The sequence below is a fragment of the Etheostoma cragini genome, chromosome 2, assembly GCF_013103735.1.
Source record: "Etheostoma cragini isolate CJK2018 chromosome 2, CSU_Ecrag_1.0, whole genome shotgun sequence".
NCBI lineage: Eukaryota > Metazoa > Chordata > Actinopteri > Perciformes > Percidae > Etheostoma > Etheostoma cragini.
Window position 1 is genome coordinate 17,282,131 of NC_048408.1, and position 21,638 is coordinate 17,303,768.

The 21,638-nt window shown below is 39.6% G+C and overlaps 2 protein-coding genes and 1 long non-coding RNA gene across 3 annotated transcripts; 2 read left to right on the forward strand and 1 right to left on the reverse strand.

Moving 5' to 3' along the window:
• Positions 1-1,833: 1,833 nt before the first annotated feature.
• fip1l1b (FIP1 like 1b (S. cerevisiae)) lies at positions 1,834-15,114 on the forward strand. Its single transcript, XM_034883257.1, has 16 exons — positions 1,834-2,128; positions 2,572-2,626; positions 2,977-3,049; positions 3,207-3,331; positions 4,232-4,296; positions 4,584-4,691; positions 4,820-4,950; positions 5,329-5,447; positions 7,310-7,363; positions 9,372-9,471; positions 9,659-9,809; positions 9,950-10,031; positions 10,500-10,555; positions 11,379-11,574; positions 13,136-13,282; positions 14,449-15,114. Exons 1-16 carry the CDS (start codon positions 2,050-2,052, stop codon positions 14,588-14,590), a joined length of 1,683 nt encoding a protein of 560 aa, XP_034739148.1. The 5' UTR covers positions 1,834-2,049; the 3' UTR covers positions 14,591-15,114.
• Positions 15,115-16,113: 999 nt separating this feature from the next.
• On the forward strand, positions 16,114-19,626 carry LOC117951535. The gene is made up of 6 exons (XM_034883294.1): positions 16,114-16,400; positions 16,812-16,954; positions 18,760-18,821; positions 18,945-19,058; positions 19,182-19,280; positions 19,370-19,626. Exons 1-6 carry the CDS (start codon positions 16,287-16,289, stop codon positions 19,492-19,494), a joined length of 657 nt encoding a protein of 218 aa, XP_034739185.1. The 5' UTR covers positions 16,114-16,286; the 3' UTR covers positions 19,495-19,626.
• LOC117951551 lies at positions 16,652-18,822 on the reverse strand. The gene is made up of 2 exons (XR_004658206.1): positions 18,758-18,822; positions 16,652-16,952 (listed from the first exon to the last, which is right to left on the reverse strand). It is a non-coding gene; the product is annotated as an uncharacterized LOC117951551 (long non-coding RNA).
• Positions 19,627-21,638: the final 2,012 nt, after the last annotated feature.

Below are 21,638 nucleotides of genomic sequence, written 5' to 3' on the forward strand. Positions count from 1 at the left end.
ACTTCCACATCATTGCATTCTGTTTTTATTCACAATTTGTACAGTGTCCCAACTTTTTTGGAATCGGGTTTGTACATGCTTGCGTCTATGTCCATGTGTAAGCTACTGTATGTGCAAATGTCCTTATTGATTTCCTTTCAGGATCATAGTATGTGTAATTGGTGTCCACGCCTCTGTATAATCACCACTGTAAAGAAGTGATGATAGCCAAAGTGGTGGTGGTGAGAGAATCCACAGATTTCCTTCCTTTGTCGTTTATTGACAAATCTAATGTGGCTTCCACTTAACTGGTCAAAGGCTATAAATGCATTAACAGTCCTCTTTGTAACATAGGGCAACTTCTTGTACAAACAGAACCTGAACAACAATCAGTTAGCTCATGGTGAGCCTGCAGCTGCTGCTTGATTGAAACGTATAGAAGGATGCAGAACTTCTCACTCTCTGTGAGTGAGAACAAAATAAATCATCCATTTAAACCTAAGGCGGGGTGGTAGAATGTTTGGACTTTCTGGAAAAACTGGTAGAAAATATATATAAATTGAGGATCACTCAGAAGGCAATAAATGGATTGGTTCCAAAGTCAATGACATACCAAGCCAATTCCTGGAAGAACAGGTAGAAACATCTCCTCTCTCAAGTCTGGGATTTTGACCAGAGGTGACCATGCATTTGTTGTTGTGACACCTAAACTGTTGCTCACAAGTCGACCTATTCTAGTTTCTTTTAAAATACAGTTAAAAAAATATAAATTTTAAGCTGACTTTTAGTTGACTTGGCATTATTTTGTAACTCTTGCATTTTTGTTTGTTAGTTCATCTCATTCAATCTTGCATTGTTTTTTATTTGTATTATATTAAAACTGTCAGTCGCTTAATCACTTTGTTACTGTGTTATAGAGAAGTTGTTTACAAATAATTTAATAAAAAGCTATTTATTATATGTTAAGGACGTTTTCTCTTTTCCAGTAATGCCCTGCTTTAAATCAACACAGCTATAGTTATAGAGTTACAGTCTGTATAGGTTACCACACCCTATTGCTGCTCAATAAATCCAACAACCACAGTCCTAATGCTGCCCACTGGAGCAGGGCGGAGTGCCTTGTTAATTTCCTTTGCAGTCCAATGCTATAACCTTGCAACTTTTCACTCACAACTGCACTTCTCTAACTCTGTTATATTTACAACTTAATTGCATATCTCTACACTTTATGGCCAAACGTGGGGGACACAGCCATGCATATACCGTCATCTTGTTTTGAACTGGGACTACTTTTTATAGTTTGTGCAAGGCCCCTTAGTTCTACATAAAGGATGCAACATATATGACAGGCTACACATAAGTGTGGGTCCATCTTTGTGGCAACAGTGAGGAAGTCCCAGTTTGGTGTAGAAGAACTTGACAGGCCTGCACACAGCCCTGACCTTAACCCAATGCAACACCTTTGGGGTGAATTGGACTGCACTGCAAGTGTTATCGTTCAACATCAGTGCCCGATCTCACTCTTGTGGCCATGGTCAGATTAAATTCACTTAGGGGCCATGGGGGAATAATGAGTTGTCGGCCCTAAGTACTTTAAGTGATATTTTTAGGTACTTTACTTGAGTATTTCCATTTTATGCCACATTTTACTTTTACTCCACTACATTTTAGAGGGAAATATTATACTTTTTACAGTTTTTCTCCATTTTATACACACACAACAACTAGAACTGTGCACACAATTTTGAAAACTCAAGTATCAACAACAACCTTCATAGAATATGAAGGCCTGTGAAGCACCACCTGAACAAAGCGTGATGTGGATCATCCGCCAGGGGACGCTGTGTTATCTGCACTGACACGTTCCTCTTAGCGGGACGTCAACAATTTCTTCCGGGTTTAAACACTCACTTGCAGAGGTAGAAGATGAATCTAATGAAGGCATAATTTTGTACATAACCGCATTTCCCCGTTGAAATTGTACGTGTATTTCTGCATTCAGAAGATTTGTTATACATTATTTCTGTGACGCTGCTGTCGGTTGAGCTTGTAGCTCCGTGTTAGCTGAACATGTCTGCGGAGGAAGCGGACAAAACAACCACCACTGATGCCAGCGCTGGAGATGAGGAGGAGGAATGGCTATATGGAGGTAAAAAAAAACAACAACCACATGCTGTCCGCAAACATAACTCCTCTTGACCGAATGAGTCATTAATCACTGTGTGTGCCGCTCTGTTAATGGACTGCTAACCAACAAAAGTGTCTGCTACTGTGAGAAGATGGCTGTAACGTCTAGCTACGTTATATGGTATAAGAAGATTAGAGAGTTAGCCTAAAAGCTAAGCTAGCAGCGACGGTTTACTTTTCCCGGCCGTTTGCGGCCGTATAACTTAAGAAATAAAGCGATTAAATGTGTCTCTGTCATATATTTGGCTAGTATTAAATCTTAAAATGTGGTAAATGCGTATTCTGTCACTCTCTTTTGGATTTTGTGCATAGGCTAAACATTAGAAGCTAATGAATGGCCTTTTGAGCTAGCTACTAGTTATGGTTCAAATAAATCATTTTTGTTTTGCATTTTTCATCTTTCAGATGAGTCTGAGAGCAAAGATGAGGACGAAGAAGCCAAACTGAATGCTGCAGTCAGGTATTTAACATGCATGTTCCCCCATTCAAACACCTTGGATTTGTGTAAGTGATTTTAAAACTTTAAAGACACATGTTTACATCCAGAGAAGGAGGAGTTACTTACAGCAGCACAAAGAGAAACCACAAAGAAGCATAACAACCTTTTCTTTATATCCACATCTATAGGTATGCATTCATAGGTTACAAAGAAAATGCATGCATAATGCGGTTTTTATTAGGCATTTTTGCACGGCATTTAATTTGCCTTATTTGAGGATGTTTAGAATATTTTATAGTTATGTCCTGCTACCTGTAATTTAAAACAAAAATGAAATAAACGTAATGTTTAATTTCATATTTTATCTACAGTGCACCTGCTGATGCTTCAACAGAGGATGATGCTGCTGCTGTACATGCTACAGGAAATGGAGTGGCCTCCGAGGTAGGTAGCGTGCATGCACTCAGTCACAGTATGTGTTGTGACGTGTGCCATGCTATTTGTCTGTTTTTGAATATTTGATCACCCCACAGTTTTGATTGTTTTCTCTCCTTCTAAGAAATGTTCTTGTCTCATCCTACTTTCGTCCATGATCTGTCAGGCGACAGGTGAAGGTGCAGGTGAAGGTGCAGGCGAGGACGTTGACAGTGACAGCGACAGTGATGATGATGACGATGATGTCCGCGTCACCATTGGAGACATTAAAACTGGAGCTCCACAGTACACGTAGGTTTTGGTCAAAGTGTGCAGATTATTTAAACAGTCATTTGCTACTTTAAACAAACATATTTTTAAAGGTCCCATCACATGATGCTTTTATATAGGCCTTAGTGGTCCCCTAATACTGTATCTGAAGTCTCTTTTGCCAAACTTCAGCCTTTGTGCAGAATTAAATCCACTAGAGCCCGTCCGACAATGAGCTTTCCTTAGGACATGCCATTCCTGAATGTGTGAGTGTGTAGCTATTGAGGAGGAGGGGGGCAAAGGGGGGGAGGGGGGGGGCCTTGACCAACTGCCACTTTGCTTGTTTAAAAGTCTTGATGTGTTTCTCTTTCTCATGGGCAGGCTAGATTCTCTGGGCGGGCAAAGCAGGGAAAGGGGAGGTAACCTTGCTCCTTTTGACCTCATAAGGAGAAAGATTCCAGATAGGCCCATCTGAGCTTTCATTTTCTCAAAGGCAGAGCAAGATACCCAGGGCTCGGTTTACACCTATCACCATTTCTAGCCACTGGGTGACCACAGTCAGGCTGGGGGAATGCATATTAACGTTAAAAAAACTCATTAAGTGACAAGGGACCTTTTAATATTGTTGTTGTAACAAAACAAAAAGTTCCGTTTTACCTGATTGTACTTAATAAGCTTGTTTGACATGAGGCAAAAATAGCTTGGCTGGTCCACAAACAAACTAACGATGCTAAAGCTTTGAAGGGACAACAAATAAAAGTAACTGAAACAGGCATTGATCTTGTCATTTTACACTATTAGCAGCTCAAGAAGCTTATTTACCACATAATTGACTGTTCCTATTCATTACTTGTATATGGTATTATATAAGATATATATGACAGCTAATTAAAAGGAGAGCTTGGGATGTAAATAACAGGATTTATTTATTTTTCCTCCTAGAACTTATGGCGCTCCACCTGTCAATCTCAACATAAAGACAACAGGCTCCAGACCTTATGGACAAGGTTTTTATTTTTATAAATTCAATGAATTGATGCACTGACTGAGAGCACTTGATATTTTGTTGTACCTGTGAATATGACAAAGACCTATCCCATTCTATTCAAGGTATCGCCCTCTATTCTTAAACTGCTTTCTGTTTTGACATAAACAAAACAGATTTTCCTTTTCTGTACTATTCGGCACTGTTCTGTTCAAAACACAGACATAATTTATATTGTGCACAGAGAGTAAAGAGTTTGGACAGAATGTCTGTGTCCAGTTAACATGTTATGTTGTTTATTTTCTGTAGCCTCCAAGATAAAGGGAGTGGATCTGGATGCTCCTGGAAACATTAACGGGGTTCCAGTGCTGGAGGCGGACATGGAGTCCTTTGAGGAGAAACCCTGGAGGAAGCCAGGTGTGTGTGTGTGTTTCCTTTCTTTTAAGTACCGCTGTTATTTGCATTTTCAGGATGTTTAATGTTATCTACAATGGCATGTCATGCCTAGCATGTACATTTTTTTCATAAGTTTTGTGTGTGTGTAGGAGCGGACCTGTCAGACTACTTTAACTACGGCTTCAATGAAGACTCATGGAAGGCTTACTGTGAAAAACAAAAGAGACTGCGGATGGGCCTGGAGGTCTCTACTGTCGGCTCGGTGACCAGCAAGATCACTGTGAGTGACCAGTGCTTACTCTGTTTGTTTTCTGCCAACGCCCTCTACATTTCACCGCCTTTCTGATTTCATCATAAGCCTCTCCTTTTCCGTTAGTTGGAATCAGAGGAGTTCCCTGCGGGGTTTAACTGGAAACTTCACATTATGAGATTATGAATTACAGAAATGCTTTTTCTTAAGTTAGAACACCATTTACACAAGTAAACATTATAGTGTCATGATATACATGCCTATCACCTATATTTTGTAAAAAGTGGCTGCCTTCAATAGATTCATTGATCTTTTTCAATATGAATTAGGCAAAAAAATTCATCTGCTACTCTCTACTATAATTAACGCAGGAAATGTATTAACAAATGTATTGTGGATCTTTCTCAGGTTCAGCAAGGCAGGACAGGTAATGAAAAGGACATATCGACTTTGCCTGTTCACACCTCCAAGCCAGACTTCACATCTCCTATCAGCTTGTACAAGCCTTCTGTCAGTCAGGTCCCCAGGTAACACTTCTGCTTTTATCTTCACTTATTAATATATCCGGTAATAAAACACATGTGCAGTTTCCACTTGAAGTTGTGTGTACGGAAAAGTTGATAAGCTGCACTTCCATCCACCTGTTTTGCGTGCATTTTCAGTTTAAGTATAAGAAACCCGGACCGAAAACTCTTGAAATAATTATTTTTTAGAATACACAAAAACAAAACACAAAAAATGTACGCTTGGCTGATGTAGAAAGGTTGGTATATCAATAAAACACATATCCCAATGTACATAAATCATGTCACGTAAATGTGCCCTGCGGCACCCGCCCCACTGTAGAGACTTAATTGTCCGCAGACGAAAGCATCAGATCTGTGTGAAGCCAAATTGGGACAAATTGATACATAACATAGCTAAATTTCAAATTTCCATCACGTTAATTTGAGGTTTGACAGGCATTCTTTTAATTAAGCATTACATCATTTTGTTGCACCCTCTTTTTCTTCAGCAAGGGTTTTTTGGCACCCAACTCTAAATTTATAGCCATCAAGTCTTTTGCTGATTTTCTAGAAATTGGTTTAAATTTGAACTACATTTGGATGGAAACTTAGATTATGTGTGTAGACAAGGGAGGGCTGGAATACAAAACTTAATACAAGAGGAAATTGAAACTGCACAGTGAAATATTTCTTGTGGGGATGCACGATATATTGGCAATCATCTCGTATCGGCTGATGCTAGTCATTTTTTTTTAATACATCGGCAAAGGTCTGTGTCTGTGTCTGTGTCTGTGTGTGTCTGTGTCTGTGTCTGTCCTGTCTGGACGTTTATCACACAAATTGCAATATACAATCCATGCCATATCAAATTGTGTAAGGGGGATGCCTTGTCAAATACTTCAACACCATAACACTCAAATAAAGAGCCGCCATCGAGAAGTTCATAAACAATATTAGGAGCAAGCTTTTAGCAAACAGTGTAAACGCAAACAGCTGCAGCACACACGTTAGCGAGTGTGCAGTGAAAAGACAGGGAGGTGTGTATGTGTGGGTGAATATGAGGTAAGCTGTTACGTTATAGCTGTGAATATTGCAGTGCAGTATGTACGGTCAGTGAATAAATGCTACCAACTCCTCAAGACCCAAGCACAGCTCCCATGTCTTGCTTGCTACCTGCTGGTTAAAGAAAGTGAAGGGGGTTAGTATCAGCCATGGAACTAGTGAGAACTTTAGCTCAGGCTCACTAACTTAAGGTGGGCTGGCTTTAAGGTGGACTAGCTATTTTCATCTTAGTGACAAGCACCTCCTCCAAGTTTTGCTTTAATGATCTCTCCGTAGCCAACCCAGGGACAACACTGATTAGTCCTAAAACCTAAACAGGACATTTTGATTTATCAACCAAGTTAATGATTTACTGATGTAATTTAAACTGGATTTTAGTTAAGTGATACACTTGCTACAAGTGATAGAAGTAGCCTAAAACTAATACAGTTGTTGACGTTTTTTCATGGTGGCCGTGTAAATTGTTCAGAGAAAATAATGCGGTAAATCTATGATCTATGAGCTTATCCAATGTTTTGCAAATAAAAAAAAATTTAAATTCAGTGTTTACACATTTTTCGGTTTGTACAGAATATGATTACCATATTTTTATACAGATCATATCGGTATGTATTCATTATCTAATATAACAGCAATTTTATTGGTTCGTATCGTATCAGCCAAACTTTTTGTATCAGTGCATCCCTAATTTCTTGTGTTTTAACTTTTAAGATGTAACATGCCCTGTGGTTAGAATAGGTCTTCCCATGGGTTGTACGTGTGTGTCTAGGCCGATGTTACTCTCCTCGCCTTTACAACTGTCCTTTGTTTCAAAATGTTAGGATCTCTCCCCCTCAATGGCCTGGCCCGCCTCTTCAGGACATGTCCTATTATACGTAAGTTGGCATGGCCTTGTCCTTACAAGATTAATGGGCCTGATGGGAAATGTGTAAAAGTGTTACATGTTAATGTGTTTAAAGAGGGCCTTGCGTTTTTTCTTGACCATGAAACGCACCACAGAAAAGTATTATACATTCATTCATTCATACAATAAATATGTCCATTCCCTACTCACAATTTTTAATCTTCAGATGGTACTTGAAAGAGACTTTGCTATTCATTTCAGGTATATTCAGTGGGGAATTATTCCAATGATTGATGGCATGATAAATAACTGAGCTTTAGAAAGAGACAATAGAATATAATCATTTAACTTAATCCACAGCTCATTTCTTTGGGGGCCTGTTAATAAGAATAAATTATCCCAGTTGAAAAAGATGAAGAGATTAGACACGTCATTTATTCATTATTCCCCATTTTTCTTAAAGTTACAACTTTAACAGCAGGGTCGTAATTTATTTGTTAAAGGTAAAACCCTTCAAAGGCCACTGGCTCGTGCAACACGAAGTCTTTTGAAGATGCATAGTTTTCTCAAGACACCATCAGTGTATATGTTGGACGATAAGTAACAAGAAACCGCTGTACAGAAATGCTAAAGTAGGTCTGAGGTCATTTAGAAACAGTGACACCGTTACATATTTTTTCAACCAGAGAGCTCTGACAAGTTGAGAAGTAATTACACTGAAGCGTTTGCACTTGTGTGTGTAATTATTCATACCCCTGGCAAATATTGACTTAAAGTTACTTTTATACAACCAGCAAGTTTTTTTCTTGATTAGAAATGACACGAGCGTCTCACAGAAGATAAGACGATGTACAAGAGGCATCATTGCGGGAAAAAAATATTTCTCTTTTATTTACATTTGAACAAAAAGTAGCATGTCCAAAATAATTTATACCCATCTCAATAATCAATAGAACAGCCTTTATTAGCTATTATAGCAATCAAATGCTTGCTATACTTGCTGACCAGCTTTTTGCATGTCTCCACTGGTATTTTTGCCCATTCATTTTTAGCGATGAGCTCCAACTCTTTCAGGTTGGAGTTTCTCCTTGCAGTTACCCGAATCTTTAGCGCCCTCCACAGATTCTCAAATAGATTTAAGTCAGGACTCTAACTGCTGGGCCACTGCAAAACGTTAATGTTTTTGTCTGCTAACCTTTTCTTCGCCACTTTTGCTGAGTTTTGGGTCGTTGTCGTGCTAAAAGTTCCACTGGTTGCCAAGTCCAATTTTCTCTGCAGACTGCCTGATGATGTTGTTGAGAATTTTTACGTATTGTTCCTTTTCCATGGTGCTGTTTGCTGTGATTAGGTTCCCAGGTCGACCGGCTGAAAAGCAACCACCGCCACCATGTTTGACAGTGAGGATGGTGTTCTTAGGGTTGAAGGCTTCTCCTTTTTTACGCCAAATGAAGGCTACATCATTGTGGCCAAACAATTCAATTTCAGCCAGAAGTCTTCTTCTTTGTCAAGATGAGCATTTACAAAGGCCAAGCAGGCTTTTGTGTACCTACTATTTGGAATGAAATCTTTAGATTTTCCCATAGACTGTGACAGTTTGCAAAGGGTATGAATAATTTTGGACATGCCACTTTTTGTTCAAATGTACATAAAAGAAGAGTAATAATTATTTTCTACAACAATGCCACTTGTACATTGTCTTATCTTCTGTGAGACGCCTGTGTCATTTCTAATCAAGAAAAAACTTGCTGGTTGAATAAAAGTAACTAAGTCAGAATTTACCAGGGTTATGAATAATTTCGGGTTTGACTGTGTGTGTAGATATAGTCAAATATATCTCTCTCTATACATATATATTTATATATATATCTAGTTCACAGTTCTTTTAAAACAAAAACATAGGTAAGTGATCTGTGCCAAAATGAGTTAGGACTGCTTTGTGACTTAATCTATGTTTAGTTAATGCACATCGCTTATTATGTAGACGGTGTGTTTGCTCAGTGCCTTGGTTTATTTAATTTTTTATTATATTCTCCTCCCAGGAAGACAAGTGGTACTATAGACGTGATAGGTGGAGGGACGGCCACCATCAGCAGGGTTGAAGGGCGACGCAGACACAATCTAGAAGGCAACAATATCCAGGTACACAGAAGCAACACAGACAATCAAATCAAAAATCAAAACACTTTGTTTTTCAATGTGATTTTTTATTTTTTCTAGTAAAAAAATGCTGTTAGCTGAGCTCTGACTAAACTAGAGCTAGAAGTTAAAAGACACTGCGCCGAGTGGGTGTTGTCATCTCAACATCTTCCTGTCTGTTGTTGTGCAGGTAATCGCTGAACAATCAGACGCCGAGCCAACTCAAGCAAAGATTCCCACCTTCTTCCCTCCTGGACCGCTTCCTCCAAACATACCCCCACCTCCTTTCCTCCCTCCGCCACCCAATGTCAACACGGCACCCCCACTCATCCCCCCACCCAGTAAGTTTACTATCATCATCGTCTTTCATTTTAGCGGGTCGCTTGTGTGTATTTGATTTAAAGCAGCCTTCCTATTTTAACCTGTATTTTGTTGGTTTTATTTTGTTCACTGTGTTTTATTCTCTCTTTCTCCCTTGTAGGGTTGCCCATTACTGTCCCTCCCCCTGGTTTTCCTCCTCCACCTAGCGGGCCCCCTCCTTCTATCATGCCCACTATGGACAGGTAACACACACAGGAAAACAGACACACAAACGCCACTCACGCACACTCTCACAAACTCACTAGCTGCTGTTAGTCAACCACAAACACAGACATACCCCTCCGGCCAACTGAGACAAAATTAAGCAATTACTGATATTGAAGACCCTTTTTAGCTATTTGTTTTACAACTATTAATAATACATTTAAAAAATAAACATGTTTACATTATTTCTGACCGCAAAAAGAGCAAATATGACAACCTAGTGAAAAAAATTGTTTTGCATGCTTTTGGGGTTTTAACATCGTACACACTGGCATCATTGTAGATATTTTGGCCATGAGGACAGAGTTCTTTAATCATCTTATTGAAAACAAAATGTGGTCCTTGCCATGAAAGAAGATCAAGAGCATATGGACACACACACACACACACACACACACGCACACTGTAACGCACTGTAACATTTTGCCTTTCCTCTCTTTCCACAGTGGCCACCCTGGAGGTTATGATGGACGCTCTGTACCTCCCTACCCTTTCCCTCAAGGTATGAAGATTTAAAACATAATCTGTCTGCGTAATCATCAGCGTAGTCTCAACATAGGTCAGCGGAAATACAATTCCAGGATAATTGGCTGTCCTCACCTGGCCATTCTTAAACTGTTTGCTTTAGGAAACAAGTCAGGCCTCCTTGGTGCTTTAGGGAAATGATTTTACAAAGAATATGTTTACAGCATTTAGTCTTTAACTGGGGCATTTTGGAAAGATCGGAGAGGATTAGTGGACGAAGTACACACTGCGGAACAAATAGACCAAAATATCTAATTTAAATCACTCAAGTTACTGTATTGTGTGAGCAGTTAATTTAATTAAATATTTTATGTGGCGTTTTCTTTTGCGGGATGCAAATGAACAAAAAACAAGTTCCTCCCCGAGACCATTTTGAGGAGCCACCCGAGCTTAGTGCCACTTAAGATGATTGTGATTGGTCTAAATAAATGCAAACAACCCAGAGTGTGTGGTGTAACCAGATCTTACTCCACACTGCAGTGGAGATAGGTATGGCAATGCGAGACTAACAGCAACACATCAAATTTGTTTTCAGTCCATCTTAATAAGAGATCTGTTTTGGTATTCACGGAAAAGAATCTCAGAAATGGGTTAAAAACCGTAAAACCAACAATATTTTAACAGATGCAAATGTGTATTCTAGATATTCATCTCATTGGTTTTAATGTTGTTGGAAATGCAGGTATGTTTTGAAACAGTTTAACATGAATTATTCACCATAACAAATTTCTGACTGGATTCAAACAAAGTCTTATTTCAAAGTATAAAGTCTTCTGCTCCCCTCCTTATGACCTGTTCAGGTGCATACCCTCCACTCATGGCTGGAGGGGTGCCTCCGCCTTGGCCCCCCATGATGGACAACTCTAAACCCTGGGACTACTATTCCCGTCGAGACGACAAAAGAGAAAAGGAAAGAGAGAGGCCCAGAGAGAGAGAGAGGACACATGAGCGAGAAAGAGAGAGGGAGCACAGCCCTTCAGCTATGGGCTACACCAGGTGAGGGGGACAAAAACACACACTTTCACAAGCTCTGTTTTTGTCCATTGGTGCACCAATCTGATATGCCAGATAGTTATCGATATTGTTATCGATCCTTGTATCCTAGTAAGTAGATCGGGAATTGGCCATGACATGACAGATTCATTTTAAAGCTGGGGGCAGGCAGATTTTTTTTTTTTTAAATTGCAATAATTTAAACAGCAGCTCTCCATGTCCCCTCTCTGTCCAGCCCCTCCCATCAGGCGAGCACAGGCATTCGCTGGCTTTATACAGTAAGATTTAACAGTACTCACGCCATTAGATAGCGGCCATCCTGTTTTCTATGAAAAGCACTTTGAGGTGACATACTGTAGTTTTAGGCTCTGGTTGGCTAAATAAACATGGAATTAGCCGCAGCTTTGCTAGGGTTAGCAGAATGCTAAATGTTTACGTTTCCTCTCACATAGCCTACAGTTTGTATTCGTTGGGATGTTAGCAATAAGTGGTGCTACTGCTTCAGCCTTTGGTCAAAGACTGGTGCTGGTGTTCATGCTAGGCTTAAGGTTAACCCGAGCAGACCACCTCTTGACTGTTTTCACCGCACATGTGCGCTCCATAGACAATAAAGTGGACTAATGGATTTTTACACAATTTCTTTCCTCTATGTAATGTATATAGATGGATGACAATAAAGTCTCTTATCCAATAGTTTAGGATTGAATTAGCTGCGGACCTGAGCCTTACAGTGAACAGAATTTTGCCAAAGGGATATGACTGTGATTGGCTGAAGTCTCACGGCTAGATTGACTGAAACCTGAAAACGGAGCCAAGAAGGAGTTACAGAAGTCTAGTTTTCTCTCAGACCACTTGAATTACAATATGCTGAAAGATTATTAAGAATGTTTTGACCAATGACGCCAAAAGTAAACTACCAACTGAAGCGTTAAATGTAGTTAGTGTCATTATCCAATTCGGTGCTTAGGATGCACTTTAGACATTATGAGGTTTGGACTTTTGCTAGAAGGAAATTATAGAAACTGGACCCCCTTGAATTGTAATTGAATATCCCTGTTTTAGGCAAACAGGGATATGTTCATGCCCTCATAGTCACAGACTTTAATACTAATGGTGTACTCGGAAGACAGATTTCCGAGTCAAGACGGTCGAGAAACTCACATTACCATGAGCTCAAAATCCAACATGGCTGCTCTGTGCATCAACAGTAGTGAAAGCTGTAGTAATATACAGTTTACTAGCACTTCTGATTTAAACACAGTACTGTCCAACTACTATCTGTGGACATGTTGTTATTGTGGTTGTATGCACGAAAAACTGCCTAATGGGTTTACTGTTATTGCTAACAATGGCTAAACTGGTTAGAACAAACCCTCAATGAAATCCGACTTGTTTAATGGAATGTGGTCAACTTGGGTGTGACGTCTTTCCCGGCTGCTTTTTCTGACTTCTGAAGTAAATGGAACACACTACAAGAATCTGTATTTTAGTCAGAGAATGGGCTTGTTGGATATGCAAACACAACATAGTAAAGGGAAAGCTCTTGATTTTTCAACCTTCATAGTGAAGAGGAGCGGTATCGTTACCGCGAGTACCAGGAGCGTGGTTATGCCGAGCGACACCGTGAGCGTTCGAGCCGAGAGAAAGAGGAAAGACACAGAGAGAGACGGCACCGAGAGAAAGAGGAGGGTCGCCACAAGTCCTCTCGCAGGTACGTAAACACACAAAAGTTGTTGGAAAAAATCTAGTTGGCTAAATCCCTCCCCCTGAATAGTTATTGTCCAATCATAGCTTAGAAACTGTAACTAAGCACAGCAGGCCTGTCAAGATTTGGATTTCTTCACATGTTCGAGCAGGGTGCAAGGAGCTGTAGTATAAGTCGTACTCTTCATGTAAAGAGTTTAAAGTGTATTGTTAAAAAAGCCACATTGACAACTTGCACATCCACTGTATAGTATTTCACTCAGAAGACTTATATGTTATTGGAGTGTAGGCTAATGTCAACAAGTCTGTCTTGCTCTTTATTGAATTTGGGGGAAATTTCAACTCCTGAAACTTCAGCCAGTGCTACCTGAGCTAATGTTGGGTTAGCTAAACACATCAGTTAGCCTTTTCTCTTGTAACTCTTTAAGTGAGAATATACTTATATACTTTTTTTTTTTTAAATGTGATCTATTTCTGAATCATTTCAGTTTGTAATACTAAATAGCTCTATAATGCAATACAAGAACAATGACGTTTTTTTGTATTTCTGTCTTTAGGGTGACATTGTGTATGTAGATATAAAGTGTAATTTCTAAATCTTTTTTACATTCTCGTTTCGAAAAAACAAATCGAAAAAATTACCAAGTCAGCTGGAGACAAACTTGTCAACCAACTCATAGAGGTAAGGTTAGTTAGCTACAGCTCGTAAAATCTGCCAGCGACAGGTACAAAAGCAGGCCTCTAGTTTCCAGCCAGTGGACATGTGCTTTCGTCTTCCTCTAAAATCAATCTGCGGTTGTTATCGTTGTAAACTGCATGCATGCGGGAACGGAAAGATCGACAGCCTTAAGAACAGCAGCTAAGTGGGATAAGGGCTTAGCAAATGGTCAATTGACAAAACCTCCATTATTCCGATTTGGCACCATGCTGCCTCTCTTATTTTTTTTACCCTTTTGTCCATCTCCATTTCACCTTGCCTTTTCTTTATTACATCTATTGATCTTCTTGTCTTAATTTATCTCTTTCTCATACCTACCTACCTAATCTTTGATCTCCTTTCCCCTATTGCCTTACCTCCCTGCCCTTTACTCTCCCTCTAAACTCTTTCCTCTACCTCTCAAATCTCCCTTCTGTGCCCTTTCTACACTTTGGTCCTTCTCCTTCAATTAGCAGCAGTAGCAGGAGAAGGCACGACAGCGAGGAGGGCGACAGCCACCGGAGGCACAAACACAAGAAGAGCAAAAGGAGCAAGGAGGGCAAAGAGACCAACGAAGAGATCAGCGCAGACCAGGAGAACCAGGAGGCCATGGAGTAGTGATCACCACCTCCTGTTTTTCCTTTCTCTGTCTGTCTCCGGTCCTGTCTGTCCCTCCGTGTCCCACCAAGATGAGAAAGAAGGAAAGGGAAAAGATGAGCACAGACCAACAAACCAGGAAGTCGCAGAGTGATCAATGCCTCCTGTCACTCCCCTCTCCATCAATCTTAATTCCCCTGCATCCTGCTGTCGTTCATCCTCACCATCACTTCAGGCAAAGAGTGGATGGAGCAGAGGAGGTGGTAAAGGAGAGATTGTCGTCCTTTTTACTTTATCTGTCTTTCCACCACTAGCTGACATCAGACAGGAAAACAGTCTATCTTCGCTCCCCTCCCGCTCTCTTCTGCTCCCCATAACTCCTTTCAGAGCACTGCTGTAACAATAAGCTCGGAGATTTCACTGTATAGTCAGGACGATCCGCAGATTTAGCTCTTTTTTGTCATTTGTTTGTTCTTGTCCCTTATGAAGACATCTATAGACATTTGTTGGTTTGTTAAGTTCAATTAAAAACACTTTTGATAAGACATCTTTTTGTGACTTTTTTGGAATAAATGGATCAATAATTTATCACATATATTCGTTTTCTAATAGTGATTTATATTACTCTTTCACACCATTGGTAACTGTATAGTCTATACATGCATTTATTTAAATCACATTTGTTAGGTCTGAAATATTTTGTTTTTCCCTAACATTTGTGTGATTTCAACACATTCTTAAATAGTCCCAGTGGTGATCAACAGCCGTGGTTATCAGTTGGCAAGGACAAAGGTCAAAGTTCAAATTAATGTTTGACTTGGACTTGTGACTTAGGCTCATAGTACTATATGTTTGATTTAGGCTCTTGCAGCAGCTCATTGAGCTCAGTAGCACTTTTAGGTCTTCTCAGCATGAATAGTTAATTATTTGACCTTAAAGACCGTAGTTTAATCACTTTTTTCATCAGTTTTATTTTAGTTTTTAATATCCAATTGCCAGTATACTTTAACAGTCTTACTTTTTACCCAATTTATAATAACACTCAACTTGCAAAATACTCTTTATGTAAGTTCCAACAGTGTTAGATACTTTTTATATTTATCTTATTTTTTTAAATCGAAATATGTGTGCAAAGACATTCACATAAAGTACAGACACACTTACACCTACACATAAACTTCTACAACAAATGAGCTGAATACATCCTCTATCACTGCTGCTGGCAGAAAGAATAAAATAAATACCGCCTATGATGGTGCATTTATTGGCTTTTATTAATAGGATAGCTGCTGTTTCCTATTGAAAACTGCAAAATGTAAATAAAATATTTATAAAATGAAGTTTCAGTGACCGATCAGAGAGGGTACATTAGCATATATATATATATATATATATATATATATATATATATATGGTATATAACAGCCTCTACTGTCATATGTGATTGGATCAAGATTCTGTGAGTTCCTCAAACAGGTCAAAGTCCCCCCCCCCCCCCCCCCCCCCCCCCCCCCCCCCCCCCTTCGGTGTTTGCTTGTTACATCAGTTCACAGAAAGTAAATAAATGCTGGTGAGATATCCAGAGCATCCAGGAGGGAGACTTGATGGCAGGCAGTGACAAGACAACTGAAGACAAAATAAAAGAGTGAGTGTTGAAGACAAACCGGGAGGCACAGGGGGAAAGCTTGAGAAAAACAACACAAGAGCCATCTAGAGGATGAAGAAGAGTGTTGCTGTAGTTGTGTTGCTGAGTCTCCTCTCACTGGGACACTCGGCTCCTCTGAGCAGCTGTGAAAGTCTGCTAAAACCCATCACTCTCAGCAATGAAGACGTAAGTCCACTTCCGCTTTTCTTTGCATAAGTAGCTATGTTTAATTTAAACTTGCTTTTTGTCAATAATAAATATAGCGTTCCTGTTTTCAATAGATACAATTCAATTATACATATCTTTTCTGCAAAAGTACACAACCTTAACTGTTCAGTTACACGCACACTCACACATTCTTGTTATCCTCAAACAGGTGTGAAAGTGAAACCATAACTTACCAAAACACACAATCTTTTGTTTGATATAGCTACTAATCAAGCCATATCAGGGGAAACATTTTTATTTTAAAATGTGAATCCTGTAACTATGCTTCACATATTAATTTAGTGTGTCATATCTCCCTTCAACCCAGGTCCCGGCCCCAGAGGATGAAAAATGTTTACATGTATTGTGTATTCTGTGTGTGTGCTTTAGATGTTGGGAAAGTGGCTGTACATTGGCGGGAGCTCTGACCTCCCAGGGAGCCGTTCACTGGGCCATCTGATGACCAGTGCGTGGCTGGACGTCACTGCAACCACCCAGAGCAACATCCTCAATCTCATCCAGACTCAGAGACTGTAAATCCCCTTAAATATGCTTTCACACCACTGGGCTGAGGGCTACATGTTTCTGCTGTTAGGAGGGGGGGGGGGGGGGGATTCTTCAACTAACAGGCGTCCCATATCATCTGTAAAGATGAATTCTAACGGTTGCTTTGTGTTTCACTGTGTTTTTACAAAGCATATTTCCTGTTGCTGTTGTAAAAATGTTACAAGAAGAAACTTGTATTGTTATAACTACGTATATAATTATATTGTTAATAAGATATTTCTGTACTAAATAGTTTTGCTTTTGTCACATGGCAACATCAACAGCACACTATTAATTTAAACTGAATCTCTGCAAACTGCTAATGATGCATGTTGGATTTTAGAATTAAGTATTTTAGCTTTTTTACCTAACATCTTCAAACTATTGTACGTCTGGAGACAACAAGCAAAGGTAAACGAGTATCATGCACGTTTGCCTACTTTATATCACATCACTGGAAATCTCTTCGGAATAAACATATTTTTGGCCACTTTGGATAGTGCAAACAAGCTGAAAACACACCATTAATATGTTATCTGCTTATAAAGTTGTTATAGGCCTAGCCAACCTATTAGCAAACAGCTGCTTATGTAGACATCAGATAGATAGGGGGTGACATTAGCATTAATTTGGAGTAGCAGCAGGTGAATGTGGGAAGATGCTAGATCACACCCACCGAACGAGTCAGCGAACATATCTGGCTCACCACGCAAGCGTCAACCCAACCTTTGCACAGTATGCCATGTTGTCGTTCAGTGGGTACAATCTAGTATCTTTTTTATTTATTTAAATTTTACCTTTTCTTAACTAGGAGGAGACTCATCCATCCATCTTCGACCGCTTATCCGGTATCGGGTCGCGGGGGCAGACTCATTGACATTAAAAATGTCTTTTTAAAAGAGTGTGCGGGCCAAGACAGGCAGCAGTACAACCACACACACGAAATACACAAACATAAAACAACCACAATCTTAAACACATCAGGTAAAACATCTAAAGCCAGATGTGGTTGCCTCCAAGTGAATCAACATCCTCTTCAAAGCGACCAATGAGACCAGCTCACTTACGTTTCATGGATTTCTGTAACTTGTTCCAGTGTGAGGTAGCAGCAGTACGTACCGTGAATTTCTCTGGAAACGGCAGTGATGAGAGAGACTGTGAGAGTGAGTCAAAGCAGTGAAGTTGCGGATCATAAAAAGTTGAAAGACACAAATTATTTGAATTTATTATAAGGACCCCCATTAGCTGACGCCTAGACAACCAGCTAGTCTTCCTGGGGTCCAAAACAAAGGCGAGGGAAACTGAAGAGTCTTCTCTGTGGGTTCATCACTACAAGCAACCCCTTCCACGTTACTTGAACGCATGCATTTTTACATTACATTTACTTAGAATTTTTTGCTCCATTGATAATATAAAAATTTTGATTATTGCTGCTTGAAAGCAACACTAGAGAACTTAATACTGCTTTGGTCCCCCTACAGGTTGGAAGCAGAATTGTCCCATTGTGTCTCATTGGAACTGCTACCCAATCTGGCATACTTGCATAGTGCAGTTATAGCTGGTTGAGAAACACAAAGCGAATACAGAAGTGCCGTTCACCCTTTTACTAGTTGATGAACCACTGAAACAATTTTGTAATTATTATTTTAAGTTACAAAAAGTTCTCTAGTGTTGCTTTAAGTGTGCCAAATTTAATTTGAGGGGTGGAGTAATTTATGTATAGCTGTTCTTCTGGCTTACTGGTCTATCATGATATTATGTTCTGATGCAGCCTTTATTTTTTTCTCAACAGATATGGCAAATGTTCCAGCTTGACATACAATGTGACCTTTGAAAACAGCACAATGTTAATTGGTGAGTGAGGATGAGCCACAAGTGTATCAGATAGATTCTTTAGAGTGGAAGCGGCATTCATTATTTTTGTGTGTGTGTGTGTGTGTGTGCGTGTTTGTGTGTGCGCCTGTGCGTGCATCACAGAGCAACCATTCTACCTCAAGGAAGTCTACCTGACGACTGACTGCTCCGACTGTCTGGTTGTCCATGAAACAGTCATTTCTAGCAAAGATACTTTCACCAGTCTTCTGCTTTTTAGTAAGAAACTCACTTATTCGTCCCTAAAACACTGAATTTACCCTTATTTAACATGACAAAGCAACTGACTATCTGACTATCTCTCTAAGGAAAGGTTCCTAATGCAGACATCTTTATTTCCAGGCAGGAGACAGAGTGTCTCACCTGCTGTTGTGGAGACGTTTAAGACACAAGCAGAATGTCTCCAGATGTCGTCGCCCATAATGATAGACACAAACTACGGTAAATAATTTAACTATTAATCTCCACATGCTGTGCCTCCATAATGCCAAACTGATTTTTTGAGTTCATTCTAATGTGTATGTAAACAGAAATCTGCCCAGACAACATCTCGCCCTCGGAGGGTAACAGCGCCCTCAACTCTTTATTAGAGGCCAAGATGGGACATAAAGTTGCAAGACTCCTGGATGTTTTTTTTGATACATTTGTGAACTGATTTACAATTGGGTGTCAAGGTAATAATGTATGGGAAAGTGTGGAATTCCTTCCCTGATTTACATAATTAGGCCTCAATATGAAAATGTAATAAAAATTTAAATGGAGGAACTGCCTTGTTTTCTCATTATTATAATTAGTGGTAGATATAATAAGGAGACAATGAAAAGTAAATATAGTTAAACAAACACAATGTGGTAAATAAATACCTAAAAGTAGACATTAACTGTGGAAGCAACTCTAAACTATGAAACAGTGTTGGATAACAACTTTGTGTCTGAAAAACATGTAAATGCTACTTTAAATGTTTAAAATCCATTACTAAATTAATTTACTCTTATAGTATAATTTTTTTAGGGAATTATGCATGACTGATATTTTTAAATTACCATATTTAAAAACAATCTCACATAGCCCCTGCAGTGCTCCAAAGTACCCCTAGGGGGACGCATAATTCCCATTTGAGAAACACTGCTATAGATAATGCTCCAACTAGAGCATTTGTGGCATTGATAAAAGATGCGTGTCAGTGTTTGCTCTGTCACAGATCTGACAAAATGGTAGACTGCTATTGAATTGTGCCAATAGGGGCTGCTATAGCAACATAATGGGTGTGTTCCAATCAACTAGTAGTTCCCTGAGTGGACTGCATAATAGGTTATCCCACCATGTTAAGTAAGATTTCAAACCTTAGAGAGCAAACATGTTCTGTTCAAAGTAAACTGTGTAGGGGACAACTGAACAACACTTTGTCTGAAGCTCACAAGCAAGATTACCCAACAGTCATCGGGCCTCGCTAAAATCAACAGCGTACGTCTTTTAAATGAATCAAAACACATTTATTCACAAGTTACATACATTTCAATAGAATAAGTTTTATAACAGTATTAGTTTTTGTTTCAATATTTCAGTTCAGTAGTGTAAAATATCCACAGTATCAGCAACGTATCCAATGTGTTAACGTTAACACAAAATTTCCCGGTTGATTTTTTATTTGTCCCAGTCTGCTGCAGAATGTATTAAGATAACGTGTGGTACTCCATGTTTCCTTCTACAAAGTTGCCGAGGCTGGGATGCTACAATACCCATTAGCAGCACCTGTGAGTTTATCAAGTGACAGCTAAAACGCAAAACCCGGAGCAGTATATCCTGTATGTCCCTTACTGGCTAACGTATTTTAAGATGGCGCATAACTATGGATAGTCAACCCCAGTTAATGCAAGCGCAAATGTAACATTTCAAGCCAATAGGAATACTTGAAATTGATGGTGGTGGTCAATATTCATAAAAAAAGACAAGTTTTTGAACGGGCAACACAGATTTTGATAATGAACAACTACAAAAGTTACACACTAACCTTAACTGACATTCAGTGATCAGGAAGCAGGGAATAGGGAGAACTGTTTCTGTACTCTGTGGATCAGAAAGCAGCCATAGTCACCGAAACTGCTGGTGGCAGAATAATGCTGCCTTCAAATGGGGTCTGATTTTCTGTGTTCACGAAGGAGTCAATATGAACGACGTCGGAAGTGGACAAATTATGAAAGCTCCAAGTTCACGAGTTGTGCTAGTGAACAATGGCCTATACCTGAAAGAAATAGAGCACCTAACCCACTAGTGTCAGTACAACAACCTACTCATGAATGTCAGCAAGACTAAAGAGTTGATGGTAGACTTTGGGAAGAAGCATGGAAGGAACAATGCCTCCCTTAATATCAATAGGTCCTCATGGAGAGGGTGGGAAGCTTGCACATGAAAAGACAACCTTTGAGGAAATTTTACTATTCCCAACCGCCTCATCCTTTTCCTCTGCCATCATGGATTTCCAACATTACGTTACCCACTCACTAGCTTGCTAAATTGTTACCCTTAGGTAGAGTCCTTTGGCATCCTTGTTGCATTTGTCTAGTACTTCTATTCTCACGAGTTAACCACTTGAATGGCAAACACGACTAAACAACTTTCCATGTCAGAACATCGAGATCACAAGTTCTATTTGAAGGCAGCCCTAAAACATAACTCAAAAGAGACGGAAACCAAAGAGTTGAAGACGTTGCGAGCTGAAACCCCACAATAAGTAACGTCATAGGACAAATGGGGAAGATGGGATATCTTGGTCTCTAGCCCTGGAGGGACACAGAGCAA

Bases quoted from the DNA above. Each gene is read 5' to 3' on its own strand.
- fip1l1b (XM_034883257.1), top strand. From the start codon at position 2,050: ATGTCTGCGGAGGAAGCGGACAAAACAACCACCACTGATGCCAGCGCT. The intron at 5,448-7,309 runs GTAACACTTCTG...TCAAAATGTTAG, and splicing joins TCTGTCAGTCAGGTCCCCAG to GATCTCTCCCCCTCAATGGC. The intron at 7,364-9,371 runs GTAAGTTGGCAT...TTCTCCTCCCAG, and splicing joins CAGGACATGTCCTATTATAC to GAAGACAAGTGGTACTATAG.
- LOC117951535 (XM_034883294.1), top strand. From the start codon at position 16,287: ATGAAGAAGAGTGTTGCTGTAGTTGTGTTGCTGAGTCTCCTCTCACTG. The intron at 16,401-16,811 runs GTAAGTCCACTT...TGTGTGCTTTAG, and splicing joins TCACTCTCAGCAATGAAGAC to ATGTTGGGAAAGTGGCTGTA. The intron at 19,059-19,181 runs GTAAGAAACTCA...CTTTATTTCCAG, and splicing joins CACCAGTCTTCTGCTTTTTA to GCAGGAGACAGAGTGTCTCA.